Genomic DNA, 18,014 nt, shown 5'->3' with positions numbered 1-18,014 from the left:
TTCTAAAGAATGTTTTTAAACTTTTTTAATATTTAAATTTTGTATTATTTTTTAATTTTTTATTTACAATTTTTTTTTTTTAATTTAGATGAAATATAATATTTTTAATAATCATAATATTCTAAAAAGTGACATTTTTCTTGGATATCTCAGTGAATTAAATTAAAATTTGGCATATTTGTTATATATATTTTTAATAAAATAGAAAAGAAAATAGTGACAATCAAACATAATAGTTAAATATTAACTTTATAAATTTTTAATTGGGAAAAACAAGTGAAATGTTGGTTACACTTTTAACTTTTATCATTATCTAATTTCATCTTTTACAGTATAATAGAGAGGATCCAATGGAATCCAAAACACCAATCATTTGATTTTAGGTTAGATTCCTTGACCGGAACTACCTTACAATGAGTTGAAAATCGATTGGCCAAATTTTTATAAGTTGATATTCTACTCCTTTATCAATTAGATTACAAATTGCTAAGAGGTTATTCATCTCAAGCCTACCACTCGGGAAACCAAACCAAAGACAAAACAATCAATTGTCTATAAGTCCCAAGTAGCCAAAACCAAAACCATATGACAATTGTTAGATAGGTGGGAAAACCAGCTAAGAGTGAATAACAAGCCCATATGCAATAGTGAATAACAAGCCCATACCCATACCCAAGAGTGAATAACCATAACTACATAGACAAAGTAAACTAGAAAACTAGCAAACCAAGCAACATAACAAGATTGACTAAAAGAACATGGAAATCAAGTGCACAAGGATGTATCCAAGTCAATACGATGGAAGGCATGCCTTCTAGATGGTTGCATTATTAGGCTTAGAGAGGAGCCCAAGTGTAAGCACTATCGACGTTACGAAGAAACTCCTTTAGATCATCTAACCTTTGCATTAGAATGTCCTTCGATTCTTTCCTTTCGACCAATACTTTGGCTATGAATAGTTTTATGTGCCAATATTTCTTTCCTTTCCACCAATACTTTGGCCATGAATAGTTTTATGTGCCAATGTAAGTCAACTATGTAAAGATAAGGATTTCTATTCCCTCTTGTGTGGACTATATATGAGATTCCAGTAGCTATCAAATCCGAGTTGCTTTGTCTCTCCTCCAAAATGGCCACTTCAATTGCACTAATTTCAACTTGTACATTTGTTGGAGTACGTTTTTGATAACTTTGAGCAGGAACTTCAGCTCTAAACTGCACCCTGGAGCCTAACATACTTCCCCTTCCTCCCCCACCTCACCTACAACGGCCTTTTTGGCGTGTGATCGCTATAGGAGGTGGAAAATGAAATATGGATGAAAGAAAGCCAAAGCCAAAGCCAAAGCCAAAGGATGGAAAAAGTGCAGGCCCAAAGATGCGAGAAGAGAAACAAATGAAGCCTTATGTAAATATGTGAGAGAAATAAAGAGCACTTCCCTCGAATCAATTATGGGAGAAGGAAAGAGGAAGGCCCAAGAAAAACACTCCACCATCAAATGATGATTCAATAATTTGTAGACTAAAATCATGGTTGCCCTAAGAAATAGCCAAAGATCAGTTTACAAAACATATAAGGTGAGGTTGTCGAGGAACTTGGTTAAAAAATCCCTCGTAGTGAGTCTAGATACTTCTCCCACATGGATGCAATCATTGTGTATGCCATCTAAGGTGGTTGCTTGAGTTTTTGAAACATTGCATTAACTATTGACATGAGGGGTGTGTTGGTGGTATCCTTGGCACATAGCCCTAGCTTTCCAACTAAAAGCCACCCCTCTTTGTTGCATTGGCATGCCGATAAAGGGATCAAGGTTCTCATCTTAGTCTACATTACATGAGGTCAATCATGCAAAAGGATATAACACATACTTGACAATTTGACTATATTTTGTACATTAAGAACCAATTTAACTAGATTTTGTACATTAAGAGCCTAGTTATAGCAAAGATCTCGATGGGGACAAACTTACTTTTAAGAGAAGGATAGGATAAAATGTATTGTCTTAGTTTTAACATTATAATTTATTAAGCACTTTTAGATCTAATTTAAATTTCTCCAAACTTCATGCCCACAAAAGATAATAAATGTGACTACAATTTCAAAAAGATATTTCTTCTTATCCCTAAACAAAAAATTTATTAATTTATAACTATTATCAAATTCATAATAAAATTTCCTATTTTATTTATTTAGTTATTTCTCAATATTATAGCTTAATAAACTTACTTCTCAATTGATTGAAAATTATCTTATATACATTATAATATTATGTAACAAAAACAAGTATAATATGCAACGTTGCTACTTAGTATCTCCCTCTTATACTAAATATAATTGATAATTTTAATATATATATATAGATATATATATATATATATATATATATATATATATATATATATATATATATATATATATAATTTAATATAATTTTAAATTCATTGTATAATATTAAAAACTAATATAAAAATTTAACATAATAAAAGTTTCGTAATACAATTAAAATAAAGTAAATATTTTGATTTTGAAATGAGTTATGGTTTTTGGGCAAGTGGTATTGATAAGCCATGGTAAAATGGGGTAAATATTCAAGGTTAAGAATATTGTTATATTGTAAGTATTAAGTTTTAATTTATTTTTTTTTATAAAATTAAATTAAAATATAGTTATAAAATATTTTGATTTTGAAATAAGTTATAATTTTTTAGGGTATTGATAAACCATGGTATTAGTTCATGTCATTAACCAATTAGAAAAAACAATGTATATATATATATATTCAAAATATTCAATTTAATATTTTTTTTTCCAAAACTTTAATAAAATTCATAAAAATTGTTTAAAAATTTCAAAACTAGTTAAAAGTGAAATTTTTTTTTACCAAAATAAACAACAAAATAACTTCGACCAACAATATAAGATCATTATAATATACACATTAATTATGTTTGACCAATAATTTAAAAACTTTATTTTGTTTCTTACTTATTAACTTTGACTTTGTTTTCAATTTCTTAAAATAATAATAAAGTTTGACTTTATTTTTAATTTTTTAAAATAATATTAAAGATATGTTGATTACTCAGTTATATTTAGTGTATATATTTATTTATTTATTTTAACTTTGAATGTAATATTTTATATCGTACTTCATAATTTAACTTTATATTTAATGTATTTTTATTAGATATTACATAATAAATTATATTTATTGCAATATTATTTTATTAAATATTATATAATAAATTATATTTAAATTTTTATATTAATTTATAAAAAAATTTAAAATAAGGTATAAATTAAATTTACTTATAATTTGTCCTTAGGGTAGTTTAATGGGTTAATCCAAGAAATGTGAAATCGTTGAAACTTGAAAGTCCTAGGTTCAAATCCCCCTATTGTGACCCATGCTATGGGGATGAGGACATATCGTAGCACCCCAGAGGTTTACTAGTAGTTATCTGTGAGGCAAGCTCTTGGGTTCCTCTGGGTCACAAAAAAGAAATAAATAAAATAAATTTTCTTATAATTTTCCTAATGGGATGTCTCAAGATGGGAGCAAGGAAAGAGGGGTCGGATTTCAATTGCCACCTCATGAGAATTTGGGAGGCGATGTGGTGTTGGACGCCCTCCCACATCACCATGAACTAACATGCATTCATTATCCCCATTCAAACATTATGTCAACAAGTTTTTGTGTACACTCAGAGAGGCTACCATTGATGGTGTTGGGATTCACATTGCACTCAGAATTGGTTTTATATATCAATTTGGTATGAGGAGGTTAGGATCACTTTTTTTCACTACCAATATTAGCAAGTTCCAATTCCAACCTGGTAGGCTTATATGGGTTAAGGAAATTCCTAGTCTTCTGGCCCGATTTGTGCAGTCTCGAGGACCAAGCCCTCTTAGCTTGATTCCTTGCCTGATTCTGCTTATGTTATATTTCTCTAATTGTGAGGTTGTACTCCTAGTGGGGTTCACTTCTTTTATTTGCAGTGTTTTGATTTTCTTGAGTATAAGGTCCTCCTCCTAGCAGGGGTCATCAATAATGCTCAGTGGGATCTTCCAAAGCTTCAAGGACTCCAACACCAGCCTCCCCCTATTTTCTCTCATTAGCCTCCTTCCTCATAAATTTTTGTAGGATGAATCATGCAACAAGTCTATAATCCACATGCATGGTATTTTTTTGTCAGCTTTGTTAGATTTTCTTTCTATTGCAATTCAAAAAGGTTAATTTTACTAGGAGACTCCCTATTTATCCTGTTAATTGGCCCTCTTCTCTAGGGAAAATTTTAAGGATGGAAAGTTATCTCAAAGTTTAGAAACCTTGACTAATCTCACTAGTATTTAATATGTAATCTATAAAATGTTTGGTAATATTTTTGTAAAAATATTAAAATTTCTAATAATTTTATATTGTCTCTATATAATATTTTGGCGATTATTTAAGTAAAATAATTTCATATCATAAAATTTTGGCGAATTATTTTTAGAAAAAAATTGAAATTAATGATTTTTTGTTTTGGAAAAAACAAAGAAAATTAGCCCACCTACGAATATTAACCGCTAAATTTTTCCCTTCTCTTCTCCATTGGTTAAGTCTCGTTGAGTCTTGGTGTGGTAATTTTCCTTCCAAATCCCCTCTCTCTCACTCAATAGTCTCTCCCTCCCTATCCCGTGCATATCTAGTATGCTTTATGTTATCATCATCGTGCCCCACTAATGAACTCACTCGAGATAGGGTCATGGAGGTCGTGGAGCCTACAACAAAGCACAAGTTTGAGCTTGAGCACATGCATCTGCCGATAGGTTTAGGGAGCACACCCCATTAGGAATTCAATAGGAAATTTTGATTTGGAACAAGAAGTCATAGAATAAAAGAAAATTGTTTTAGACAACGAGGTCATGGCTTTGGTCTCAAACTAGATCTCGACCTATAGACCTCGAGCTCAACAAAGTCACTATATCCACACAATTGAGCTCTATTGTCATACCAAGAGTCTGTTGGAAAAGGTTGTGTTTAATCGAAATGGAAATTGAGATGAACTCGCCCTCTACATGGAGGAATTACATAGGTTATATCAACTCATGGATGAGTGCATGGGACCCATTGCAACCACTATCTTACAAAGAGATCCACCACCTCCATACAACTCAAGTCATCTTGCACTTATCAATCTACCATAATTATGTTATTGTGTATTTTATTAGTAACAACTACATTCTTTTTTTAATTTTATAATCTCTGTCTTTACCGGGGATGAAACATCTATTAAAAAATTTCTTGTCAATTAAAACCTTGTAAATCATTGGGATTAGTACTTAGAAAAAACAATTAATAGTGTTTAATTGGAAACATGTTCTATTATTTGGCCAAGCATATAATAAAGTTTAATTTAACTATAAAAATATGTCATTAATAAAATATCATTTTAATTTTAATTCATATCTACAAAATTTTTTTCCACTGGAAAAATCAGTAATTTTCATTAATATTAGAAAATTACATATAGTAGATGCCTTGGCATGACTGTGTTGTTCATACAAAATTCACCTCACAAGGTGTTGTATCAGAAAGTAGTTACAAAATTGTGCTGGGTACCTACATATGTCTGGCTGTTCAAGCCTAATCTCTATCACAAAAAGATCCTTTTTGTATACAAAATAGCCATAGTTCAAAACAGTTTCATCATGTCAAAATAGTCTCCATTACTGTCAGTTATCGGGACTGTTGTCCCTCTGTTCTCTCTGATCTATGAATGGCCTGTGGTAAAACCGGTGCTCTTCGGTTCCATTCTGCTCCACAATTAGCCATTCGCCTCTGGGAAGTGTCGAGGCCTCTTTGGATAATTTGTCAGCAACGCTGTTATGTTCTCTGTAAATGTGTAAACAAGAGAAATGATTAAATGCTGCTTTGAGAGTGAGAGCATCATGTAATATATTGCTGAGTGTGTGTGTATGACATGTAGTGACATTATTGATCCAGTTAACGACCACCATTGAATCCCCAAAAATATTGATATTTGTGAGTTGATGCGATAAAGTAAAGTGTAATAGATTTCGGATGGCAGAAAGTTCAGCATAATTATTTGATCCATTTCCGAATCCCATTTTTGCAAGGTAACGGTGATGTTCGTTAATATGCAGAACGAAGCCCCCTCCACACCCCGTTTGGTTTGCTGCCCCGTCGAAGAAGGCCCACGGGGTGGCTCTGTCGATATTGGGCATGGGTTGTATGATTCTGGGCCGAGATGGAGGCGGATCGGGTAGCTCATGATAGGCAGCGATGATGGTGGCTTCAACCCGGCTCCAAGATACCGTTCGATCCTCGAAGACAGCTCGATTCCGCGCAAGCCAGGTATACCATGTTGCCACGAGGGGGAGATTTAAAAGTTTTGAGCCCGGATGACTGTGTGTCCAAGCGTCCCATGCGTCCGATAGATCATTCCCAGTCCAGTTCCCAGCAATGCCCAATTGATTGCGGATGTTGGTCCAAAGGGTGTGGATAGCAGGGCAGAGTAGAAATATATGCTCTGAGTTTTCTGATGCGGCCTTACAGAAGATGCACCAGGATGGTCCGTAGATGGATCTACGAGTAAGATAGTCACCTGTGGGGACAATACCTTTAAGGGCACACCAGAAAAAAAGTCTGGAGCGAGGTGGAGCCTTAAGCTTCCAAATGGTATGCCACCACGGGTGAATCGGATCAGGTATTCTGTGGGATATGAGTGCTTTGTACCCATACTTTGGAGCGTATATACCATGATCCGCAGGGCACCAAACAAGTTCATCCGGACCTTGTTTAATGCGAATGTGGGATTCCGATAAAGCCACAGTAAAGTGTTGCCATTCCTGATGCCAATGAAGTGGGAGATCCAGTTGCTGGGCCGATTTCCATGCTTGGGAGAAAATGTCAGTGTGCTGCTGATCGGCGATTTGTGCGAAATGCCTGATGTCGCGGGACTGTAGATGAGTAATAAGATCCGGATTGAGGATGTGTCTGCCCCCACTGTTGATCCATGGATCCAAGCCAATCCTGCCCGTCAAGCCATCATTGATTCGCCAAGCAAGATTGTCTCGTATGAGGGGAAGGGCATGTACCAAAGCCTTCCAGACTGATGAACATCCCTTAGATGACCAAGTTGGTAGTCGAGCCCAATCCAGAATGTTCTGGGGCCATATATATTTGTGATAGGATACCTGTGTCCATAGGCTTTGGCTGGTTAGTAAGGTCCATCCCATCTTGGCAGCCAGTGCCATGGCGAATGCTGGGAGTTCTTTGAGGCCCCATCCTCCCCATTTTTTGGGCAGAGAAATTTTCTTCCAGCTGATCCATGCAAAGATTCTCTTGTCCTGACTCCCATTCCAGAGGTATCGATTGCACAGCTGCTGAAGTCGCCCAAGTATATTTCTCGGTATCCATGCTAGTGCCATCCAGAAGACCGGGGTAGCCTCTAACACAGATTTAATGAGCACCAATCTGCCAGCCCTAGAGAGATATCTGTAGCTCCAGCCAGTAAGTCTTTTTTCCAGTTTGGCAACCAACCAGACCCAATCAGCTATCCTTTGGCATGTAGGCTTCAGATTGAACCCCAGGTATTTGAGACCTCTATCCAGAGGGTGGACAGAGTAGGGGAAGGCCTGAAGGGCCGTCCGGGACTCCTGTACAGAAGTACGTGCACAAGTGATGGTAGATTTCAACTGATTTGGCAGCATACCTGTAGCTGCAGAAAATAGTTGCAGGATCTTTGAGAAGGTCCGAGAGTCTCGTACACTGCCATCAAGTAGAATAAGAACATCGTCCACAAAGAGTAGGTGTGTAAGATAGCATAGGTCGGATATGCGAAGGCCCCCAATATCTCCAGCCCACTTTGCAGAGTCCATGAGGCGGCTGAGACCTTCCATGACCAAGAGGAAGAGAAGGGGAGATAGGGGGCACCCCTGTCTCAAGCCCCTTTCAGAGTGGAAGAAAGGAGAGGCTGAGCCATTGATGAGTATACTGAAGGAAGGGGAGGTTATACAGGCCATGATCCAAGTGATGTAAGCGTGGGGGAAGCCCAGGTGGATGAGGATCATTTTTATATAGAGCCAGCTGACTCGGTCGAAGGCTTTTGAGAGGTCAATTTTGAGGAGGATGGCTTTCAGATTCTTCGACCAGATGGAGTGCAATGCTTCTTGGGCGAGTCCGATGGCCTCGTGGATCTGCCTAGATTCAAGGAAAGCAAATTGCTGCGGGGCAATGGATCGGGAGAGGATGGGTCTAAGACGGTTTGCAATGGTCTTAGATATGATTTTATAGAGGCAGTTACACAAGGATATGGGCCTGTAGTCATCAAAGGATGCCGGGGAATCAGATTTTGGGATGAGAGCAATAAAAGTAGAATTGATGGCATGATATATAGAACCCGTAGTCCTGCTCTCCTCGACCACCCTCAGCAGGTCCTGTCCCAGAACATCAAAGAAGGCTAAGTAAAATTCAATGGTCCATCCATCCGGGCCAGGGCTTTTGTCTTTTTTGAACCATTTCAGCACTCCTTCCAGTTCCTCTGCCGTGACCGGGTTATTTAGAGCCTCTACATCTTCTTCCTCCACGAATCTCGGGAAGTGGTTTGCCACATTAATGATATCAAGTAGGTTGGCTTCCCGGGGGCTCTTGTAAAGATTCCTGAAATGGGTGGTGCCCAGGTGAGCGAGCTTATTAAAATTATCTGCGAAATCGCCATCCGGGGAGGGGAGCTTCCAAATAGTATTTGATACTTTCCTGCACTTTGCAAAATTATGAAAGAACTTCGTGTTGTCATCCCCAGCTTGGATCCATATAGCCCGACTTCTTAATCTAATGGATTCCTCCCTCTCTTTGAGGATCTTTGCTTTTTGATTCTCTAAGTCAATTAGCCTGCATTTGTCTGCAGCTGTAATGAAACCCAATCCTCTATCGTCGGTGAGAGAGGTTAAGTCAGCTTCAATTTGAATGAGCTGTGCCGAATCACGATCCAGTTTCTCCTTTGCCCACTTAATTGATATATGCTTTATTTCAGAGAGATTCCTGCAGAACCCTTTGGCGAGGGATTCTGTGTCATTGATAGGGTGGGAGATCCAGTAATCCGCTATCATCTTGACATATGCTGGATCCTTCAGCCAGGTGTGATTAAATTTGAAGGGTGCCTTAGGTTTCTTGAAAGGACCCTGAATCTCCAGGTATATAGGATTGTGATCCGATAATCCCCCCGAGCCAACCCATTGTCTGAAGAGATGTAAGCGCTGTTGGAGAGTCCCCTTCATAAGAAATCTGTCTAGTCTGCGAGCAAGAGCAGCATCCCCTACCCGTCTATTCCTCCATGTAGGAAGAAGTCGCTGCATAGGTATATCCAAAAAATTTGTTTGCTCAAGCAGATTGGTCATGTAATCAGTAATGGGGTCGAATTGTGCTTCCGAGCCCCATGACTCCCTGAACCCCAGAGAGAAATTTAGGTCTCCTCCAATAATAACCCGGTCTTCATTCATCATAGAGAGATGTAGTAGGTGCTGCCAGAACGATTCTCTCTGGGAGCAGGGAGCATATACATTGACAACTCTGAGATTCATGCCGAGTTCAGCAGAGAAAATGTCCAACCCAATGAACCCCGCACCCCCCCAGGTCGAGTCCATCTTAATGGAGCGAGGGTTGATACCAATGGCTAGACCTCCAGATCGTCCCACAACATCAATGGCATGGAAGCTCCAGGCAGGGGCCAAGGCTTGCAAGGCTCGAGTTATCTGTTCTGCTGAGCAGAGTGTCTCTTGGAGCATGATAATGTCGATAGGTTCAGATTCAATGAGCCGCTTCATGGCTAGTTTCTTGGAGGAACTAGCCAGTCCTCTGCAGTTAAAGGATAGACACTTCATGGGGGAACACCTCTCGGGGTGTGTCCTGCTCTAAGGACCCCGTCAATGGTCGATTGCCGGCCAGAGACCACCTCTGCCCCAGCTTGTTTAATGGCCTTTGAGAGATGGGATTTTCTCCCTCTGGTATTCAATGAAACCCCCTCAGGTATAACAATGCCCAATCCCGAATGACAGTCTGATGGCTCTTTGGCCGGGTTCCTAGACCGGAGAAAATATGAATGAGGAGGGGAGGACCCCAGGGGGAGCGGGGAGGAACGAGCCACGGGGGAGGATGTGGATATGATGGGTTCAGTGTTGCAGATAAGTGGGGATGATGTTAATGTGCAGTGAATCATGGAGGGTTGTGAGGTGGGTCCAATAACATGATTAACATCAAACGAAGAATGCAAAGAAGGGTTAAGAGAACCCGAATTCATACCCGCTTCAGCCGCCGAGCGAGCCCTGGTCTTTGGTGGCGAGGGTCGCCGCAGTCCTGGATCGACCATGGGAGATGTAGCCGGAGGGGGCGGGCCCGCAGAGGGAGGGCGAGAGATGTTGGGGGATGCCGTCCTGGTGGATGCCGGGGTGCCTCTCGGAGTATCATCTGCTTTCTTGTTGAGTGGGCAGTCCTTCGCAAGGTGCCCCACTTTGTGGCATCGTCTGCATCGGAAGGGAACTCCTTCGTAGTCCAGCAATTGCACTCTGATACACCTCCCCCACTGTAGCGTGATCTGTTCCTCAAGTCCTTCGCGGGTGTCCAGGTGGACCAGAATCCGCGCTAGTGTTCGGTTCCCAGATTCCACATATGTGCGATCGTAGTCCAGATATGTCCCCAGGGCATTTCCAACCCTAATGAAGACTTCTTCTGCCCAGAATGGTATTGGTAGTCCTGGTAGGCGAACCCAGATTGGTCCAGCTCCGAGCTGTTCCCGTTCAGGGTCAAAGAGGGGGTTCCAGCGCTTTAGGAGGACCGGGGCCATTTCAATATGCCAGTATCGGCCCAAAACTAGATTAGTTTGACTTTCCTTGGAGAATTTGAGGGAGAACCATCCTCTGGGGAGGACATGAACCACTGGTAGATCAAAAAGAACTCCGCCCCAGATCTCCTGTACCCATTGCTTGAGCCTCTGCACCGAATATGTCCTTCCCCTGACGTGCCCTACCAACACAGTGTTCGCAATATCCATGTAATCACCGAGAGGCCTTGATTCGTCGAATTTGATGGCGATGTCCCGAGCTGTAGCCCTAACACACTTTGCTTTCTTTTTACCAGTGCGGGGGGCCGACGGATGATCTACCAGAGGATTTGTAATGCCTTCCAGGGATGGGGGTTTTGCAGGGCGAATAACGACAGCAGGTGTCTCAAAGCATCCGGATTGACGGACTCCCGGAACAGAGGGACGAGATGCAGGGGGAACCGGCGGCGGGGGAAGAGGCACCGATAGGAGGGGAGGGGCCTGCGGATCAAAGGAGGGCGAGGGAGGAGTATGGGTAGCCAAAAAATGCAGGGAGCCCGGCGAGAGTGGGGGGACCTCAAATGGCGGAGATTCGGTAGGGTAAGTGCCTGCAGAGGTTGGAATGGCTAGATAAGCTTCAGGCGAGATGGAGGACGGATGCTGTGGGAGCGCTGGAACAGATGAAGATGTAGACGGAGCGAACCGAGAGCGAGAGGCGAAGCTAGGATTTCCAAAAATAGTCTTGTCCGGCGAGGGATCCGCCGAGTAATCCACCGCTTCTTGCTCCATGTCAGCCATAACTGTCGGCGACCGAAAACGACTGGTGGAGAAACCGATGGAGATGCTGCAGCTGTGATGATCCTGGGCTGTGACCGCGGCGGTTGAAACCTAATCGAGGGAGACTTTCGAAACCTAGCCGCGACGGACTGCAGATGTTGCGCGAAAAAACCCTAACCCAATCCTTTTCGCGTGCGCTCCATCTTCCCCATCATAACTTCTCTACAAAATTTTAAATGAATAGCATTAGTTTTTATATTTATATTTATATTTATTTATTATCCTTAATATTTAATAAAAATTATATTAATGAACAATTAACTAAATAAGTTTCTTCACTTGAAAATAATTTAGTGGTTAGATTATATCGTAAATCCCCTCCATTTTCATTAAAATTTAATAAAAGCATTATAAACATAGAGAAAATTATTAAAATAAATGTTTAGTGAATAAATATGTGTGGGCCTTATTAATGCTTATTAAGATTATCATGAGTTACTAAACTCTAAGGAATTACTTGATTTGATTTGTTTTAGAATGTTACTTTGGTTATATATATATATATATAGAGGGGTAGATTAATATTTTAAACAAAATTCAATTTAAAATTTAATGTGATTATAAGTAGAACATTCTAAAATGAAGTTTTTATCTATTTTTAATATTTGAAGCTTGTGTTATTTTTTAATTTTTTATCACAATACGATTTCTTTTTAAAATTAGATGAAATATAATATTTTTAATAATTATATTATTCTAAAAAAATGATACTAGCTTAATTATTTAGTCAAGAATTGGAATCTTTGTTGCATATATTTTCAATAGAAAAGAAAACAATGAAAATTATAAAGAGAAATTCTAGTTACACCTTTAATTTTTATTATTATTTAATTCCATTTTTTACTGTACAATAAAGAGGATCCAATAATATCCAAAACCCAATCTATTGAATAGGATTAGATTCCTTGACTGAACTATACTAAAATCAGTTCAAAATCCATCGGTTAAAAAGACCAAAAAGATACAAAAAAAAAAAACCAATTTTTTTTATTCAGCCTCTCATATTTACTTTCTAAGTTAAATTTATAAGAGATTATTCATCCCTAGGCTACCACTCAGGAACCCAAACCAAAGGTAGAATAATCAATTCTTTGTTAATTCCAAAATAGCAAAAACTCAAACCATAGGACAGTTTCTCCACAAGTGGCAAAACCAGCAAAGAGTGCAGAGTCCGAGTTTGACATCATAGGGACCAAAAATTCCAAACAAGCCCATACCCAAGGGTGACTAACCATAAGTACATAGATAGAGGAAACTAGAAAACTAGCAAACCAAGCAACATAACAAAATTGACTAAAAGAACTTGGAAATGAAATGGACATGGATGTATCCAATCCGATAGGATGAAAAGCATGCCTACTAGATGGAATCACTATTAGGCTTAGAGGGGAGCACAACTCTAAAAACTATAACCTACCTTTGACATCAAGAAGAGGTTCCTTCAGATCATCCAACCTTTGCATCACACTGTCCTTGGATTCTTTACTTTCCACCAATACTTTGGTCGTCAAGGGTTTTATGTGCAAATATAGATCAACTATGTAGAGCTAAGGATTATGATGCCCTCTAGTGTGGGATATATATGAGATCCAGGTAGCTAAATCATTCAATTCTTCTGGATCCAAGTTGCTTTTCCTCTCAACCCGAATGACCACTTCAGTTGCACTAATTTTAACCTATACATGTACTGGGTAATGCATCTGATAACTTTGAGTAGAAGCTTTAGCTCTAAACTACACCCTGAAGCTTCCCATATTTCTGCTTCCTCCCACACTTCACTACAAGGGCCTCATTGATGATTCATTGCTACAGGAGGTGGAAACATGCAAGATGGACAAAAGCAAGCCAAAGCCAAAGGTTGGAGAAAGTGCAGGTCCAAATATTTGAGGAGGCCAACAAATCAAGCCTTGTGTGAGTGAAATAGAGAGCACTTCCCCTGAATCCATTGTAGGCTAGGGTAGGAAGAAGGTCCAAGGAAATCACTCCACCATCAAATGATGCCTCAAGAATTTGTAGGTTAAAATCATGGATTTCCTTAGAAATAATTGAACACTAGTTTCTAAAACGTATAAGGCTAGCTTGGTTGAAAAAACCCTCGCGGAAAGCCTATAGACTTCTCCCACATGGATGCATTCACTGTGATATGCCATGCAGGGTGGTGGGTTGTGTTATTGATACATTACATTAACCGTTGACATGAGGGGTATGATGGTGGTAGCCCTAGCATATAGCCTCAGATTTCCAACTAAAATCCACATCCCTTTACTATGTTAGTACCCCGATTAGTGGAGCAAGGCTCTCATATTAGTATACATTACATGGGGTCAATCATGCAAAAGAATATAACACATACTTAACAATTTGACTAGATTTTTGCACATTAAGAACCTAGTTATACCAAGCTCTCAATGAGAAAATACTTAATTTTATACTTTCTTTTAAGAGAAGGATAAGATAAAACACTTTTATATTTACGTTAACTTTCTCCAAACTACTTTCTCCAAACTTCATACCCATACAAAATATAAAAATGTGACTAGAACTTCATAATAACATTTTTTCTTATCCCTAAACCAAAAATTTATTGATTTATAACTATTCTCAAATTTATTATAAAATTTCCTATTTTATTTATTTATTTATTTCTTAATATTATAACTTAATAAACTTACAGATGACTAAGTCAAAAAGTGTCCTATGTATGTTACAATATTATGATAACACAAATAAACACCATTATAGTATTATGCCCTCATGTGAATTTAACCACTTTGATTATGTTTGAAAATTTCTAACCTTGACCTAGCTTTTAAATGATTCAAAAACTTGATTTTGTTTCTTACCTATTAAACTTGACTTGTGTTCTCATTTTTTTTTTAAATAATAATAAATTTGGAATTGATTTTTAATTTCTTAAAATGATATTAAAGATATGTTGAGTACTCAATTATATTTAGTGTGTTTTTATTAAATATTACATAATAAATATAATTTATTGTAATCTTCTTTACTGTATAAATGTTTTTATATTAGTGTATAATTAATTTTAGATAATTTTATTTATAATTTTCTTTATGGGTAATTTAAAGCGGGAGCAGAGAAAGAGGGGTTGGTTGACAATTGACACCTTGTGAGAATTTGTGGGGTGATGTGGTGTTGGACACCCCTTCGCATCACCCACATTAACATTAACTAACATGCATTCATTTTCTTTATTTATACATTCTATCAACAAGTTTGTGTACACACTCGAAGAGGCTACTATTAATGGTGTTAGGGTTCCCAATGCATTATGAGTTGGTTTATATATCAATTTGGTGTAAGGCGTTTCATTGTTTTCTGTTGTCAATGTTACCAGGCTCTAGGTCAAACCTGGTATCCTTCTATGGGTCAAGGAAATTTCCAGCCTTTTGGCTTAAGCTTTTCAGTCTGAAGGACCAAGCCCTTCTAGCTTGATCCCTTCCCTCATTTTTCTTATGTTAGATTTTTCTGAGTGCGAGGTTGTACTTCTAGTGGGGGTCACTTCTCTCATTTTGTAGTGGTCTAATTTGCAAGAGCGTAAGTTCATCCTCCTAGTATGCTTCACCAAATGTGTTTGATAGGATCTTCCAAAGCATTAAGGAATCTTGCATCAAGCTCTCTCTATTTTCTCTCATTGACCTCCTTCCTCAAAAAAGTTTGTGAGATGCGACACGCAATAGGTCTATAATCCACATTCATAGGGTTTTTCTATTAGCTTTATTGGATTTTCTTTCTACTACAATTGGATGAGGTTAATTCTACCAAGGAGCTCCCGATTTATTAATTGGTCCTCTTCTCCATTGGTTTTGTCTTATTGATTCTTAGTGTGGTAGTTTCCTTTTAAATCGCCTCTCTCTCACTCAACAATCTCCCTCCCTATCTCATGTCTATCCAGTATGTTTTATGTTATCTTCATTGTGGCTATCAAATGAGCTTTCTTGATACAGGATGATGGAGTTCACGTAGCCTACAATAATTCCCAAGTTCAAGCCTGAGCCCATGCATATGCCCATAGGTTTGAGAAACACACATTATTTGGAATTCAGTAAGAAATTTATGATTTAGAGCAAGAAGTCATAAAAGAAAGGATTTTGTTTCAGACACCAAGGTTGTGGCTTCATTATCAAACTAGTCCCTTACCTAGGGACTCCTCCAGCAAAAAAAAGGTCAGTTTATGCACATTGTTAACCTCTATTGACATACCAATAGTCTTTTAGGAATTTTTTTTAATTGAAATGAAAGTCAAGATAAACTCGTCCTCCACACGGAGGAATTACATATGCTATATCAGCTCATGGATGAGTGCATGGAGCCCATTGATGCCGCTATCTTACAAGGAGATGCACTATCTGCATGAAACTAAACTCATTTTACACCTAGCAATCTCCCTTAATTAAATTATTTTGTATGTTGTTGATAGTATCTAGGTTCTATTTTCAATTTTATAATATATTTCTTTATATGTTATTGTTTAGTCAATTTAGTATGTCCTAAATTGCTACATTAATTATCAATTCGGGAGTCATAACTGATGAAGTGTGGTGCACTATATGTGCAATACAACCTCTTTCTTACTTTTTATTGTTTCAATTTTATCTTGTTTTTGGGGGTTTTATCTTGGTTTGTCTTCTAATGCAAATGGAAATCCTATTCCTAAGTTTTAAGAATACTTTAGAAGGCAAGTATAGGTATAGATTTTAGGGCAATTATGTCCTTTATGATGACTTCCAGAACTTAACACTTCAAAGGATCTCAAAACATGCTAATGATGAAATTAATACTGAAACAAGAATGTAAATGTGTAACTATTTGAATCAAACAAATGAGGAACTATTGATCATGAAATCTCTATCTCTGCTGCTCATCTAAATACAGAAATAAAGGTTAAGCTATTGCACTCAAACAAATCAAAAACTGCAAACTAATAAAAGTAAAACCAATTCACTTCATTTATAGTCTGATAGCTCGCCAAGTAGCTTTTCGGGGTTAAGCCATGGCTCTGGAGATAACGTCAATAACATGAGGAATTGATATCTAAATTATCTACTTGCAAATAAAAATAAAATCAAGTCTCTTCACTTATAGTCCGATAGCTCGCCAAGTAGCTTTTCCGGGTTAAGCCATGGCTCTGAAGATAACGTCAATAACATGAAGAATCAAATCACTTCACTTAAAATCTGATAGCTCGCCAAGTAGCTTTTCGGGGTTAAGCCATGGCTCTCGAGATAACATTAAATGACATGAAGAATTTGATATTTAAACTAACTATCAACAGCAAATGAATAAGACTGAAATCAAAGCATAACTGAAATTGAAAGCTAAGAAAAACAAAGTCAGCAAAGAGGACAATCTCATGTCAATAATTACTGCAAAAATTATATGAAAATGCCTGGACCTATCCTAACCTGAAACACACTGATCAGTGTTAGCAAAAATATACAATGCTTGGAAAATCATGTACAGGAATGAAACATTAACACTATAACTGAAATGTGAAATATACACAAGTGCACAGACTATGAAATATCTACAATGGAAATAAAACAACAACACATGAAAACTTTATAGAAATAAAAGAAAGAAACCTTAGCCAGCAGGGGCCCTCTGCACAACCTTGGTTAACACGCTGTCAAATCGAGATTATGCTCACATAGTCATATAAAACAGAGTCTTCTTATATTGCAAAACAGAGGAAGGATCCTCTCGTTACAACAGCAAGACCAGTGTCACGGCACAGTACATAAACTTAACAACAAGATTACATCAACAAAAACTAACTCTACATGCGTTTGCAAATGCATTATTTATAAAGGAAATTACATAATAGTTTTCCTATGAAACACCTTCAGCGGAGGACACGTAAAAAGACAACATCTGTGAGCTTAGCATGATGGTTGCCAAGATCATTCAATCTACCAAAAGGTGGCTGTTGGATTTGCGTCGTGGGGGCAGTCTACAACTGTCAAAATGTAGCCATGGATCTAGGAATGGTCTCGGACCCTTCACGTGTTGAAAAACAGAGACCTGCTTGCCGTAGAACTCCTCGTTTGACCACCGTTTGACCAAGGCTTTCCTTTACGAATCTGGCTAAACCAATAGGACCTGGCCCATGTCCAGATCATTTCTGAACTTCCTATATGCCTCGTTTTTCTGGATGACACTTGTAACCTAGAGATCAACAAAACAAGCTGCGGAAAGTCGAGTCAGCTGCGGAAAGTGGCTGCATTCCACAGCTGATGAGCAAAATCTAAGTCAAATAGCAAACACAAAAACATAGTTAGAAAACCACTTAAATGCACTCTTAGAATCAATATGTAATGATTTTTGATAGCTTG

General features: G+C 38.1%; 1 protein-coding gene across 1 annotated transcript; it reads right to left on the bottom strand.

Moving 5' to 3' along the window:
- Positions 1-5,716: 5,716 nt before the first annotated feature.
- On the bottom strand, positions 5,717-11,619 carry LOC149249004 (uncharacterized). Its single transcript, XM_089451629.1, has 3 exons — positions 9,944-11,619; positions 8,534-9,860; positions 5,717-8,443 (listed from the first exon to the last, which is right to left on the bottom strand). Exons 1-3 carry the CDS (start codon positions 11,617-11,619, stop codon positions 5,717-5,719), a joined length of 5,730 nt encoding a protein of 1,909 aa, XP_089307755.1.
- Positions 11,620-18,014: the final 6,395 nt, after the last annotated feature.

Source organism: Pinus tabuliformis, chromosome 7, assembly GCF_031772625.1.
Source record: "Pinus tabuliformis cultivar Carrire ecotype Pingquan chromosome 7, CPIR1, whole genome shotgun sequence".
In the NCBI taxonomy this organism is placed as follows: Eukaryota; Viridiplantae; Streptophyta; class Pinopsida; order Pinales; family Pinaceae; genus Pinus; species Pinus tabuliformis.
Note: the sequence above shows the minus strand (reverse complement) of the source record. Positions and strands in the feature narration are given on the sequence as shown.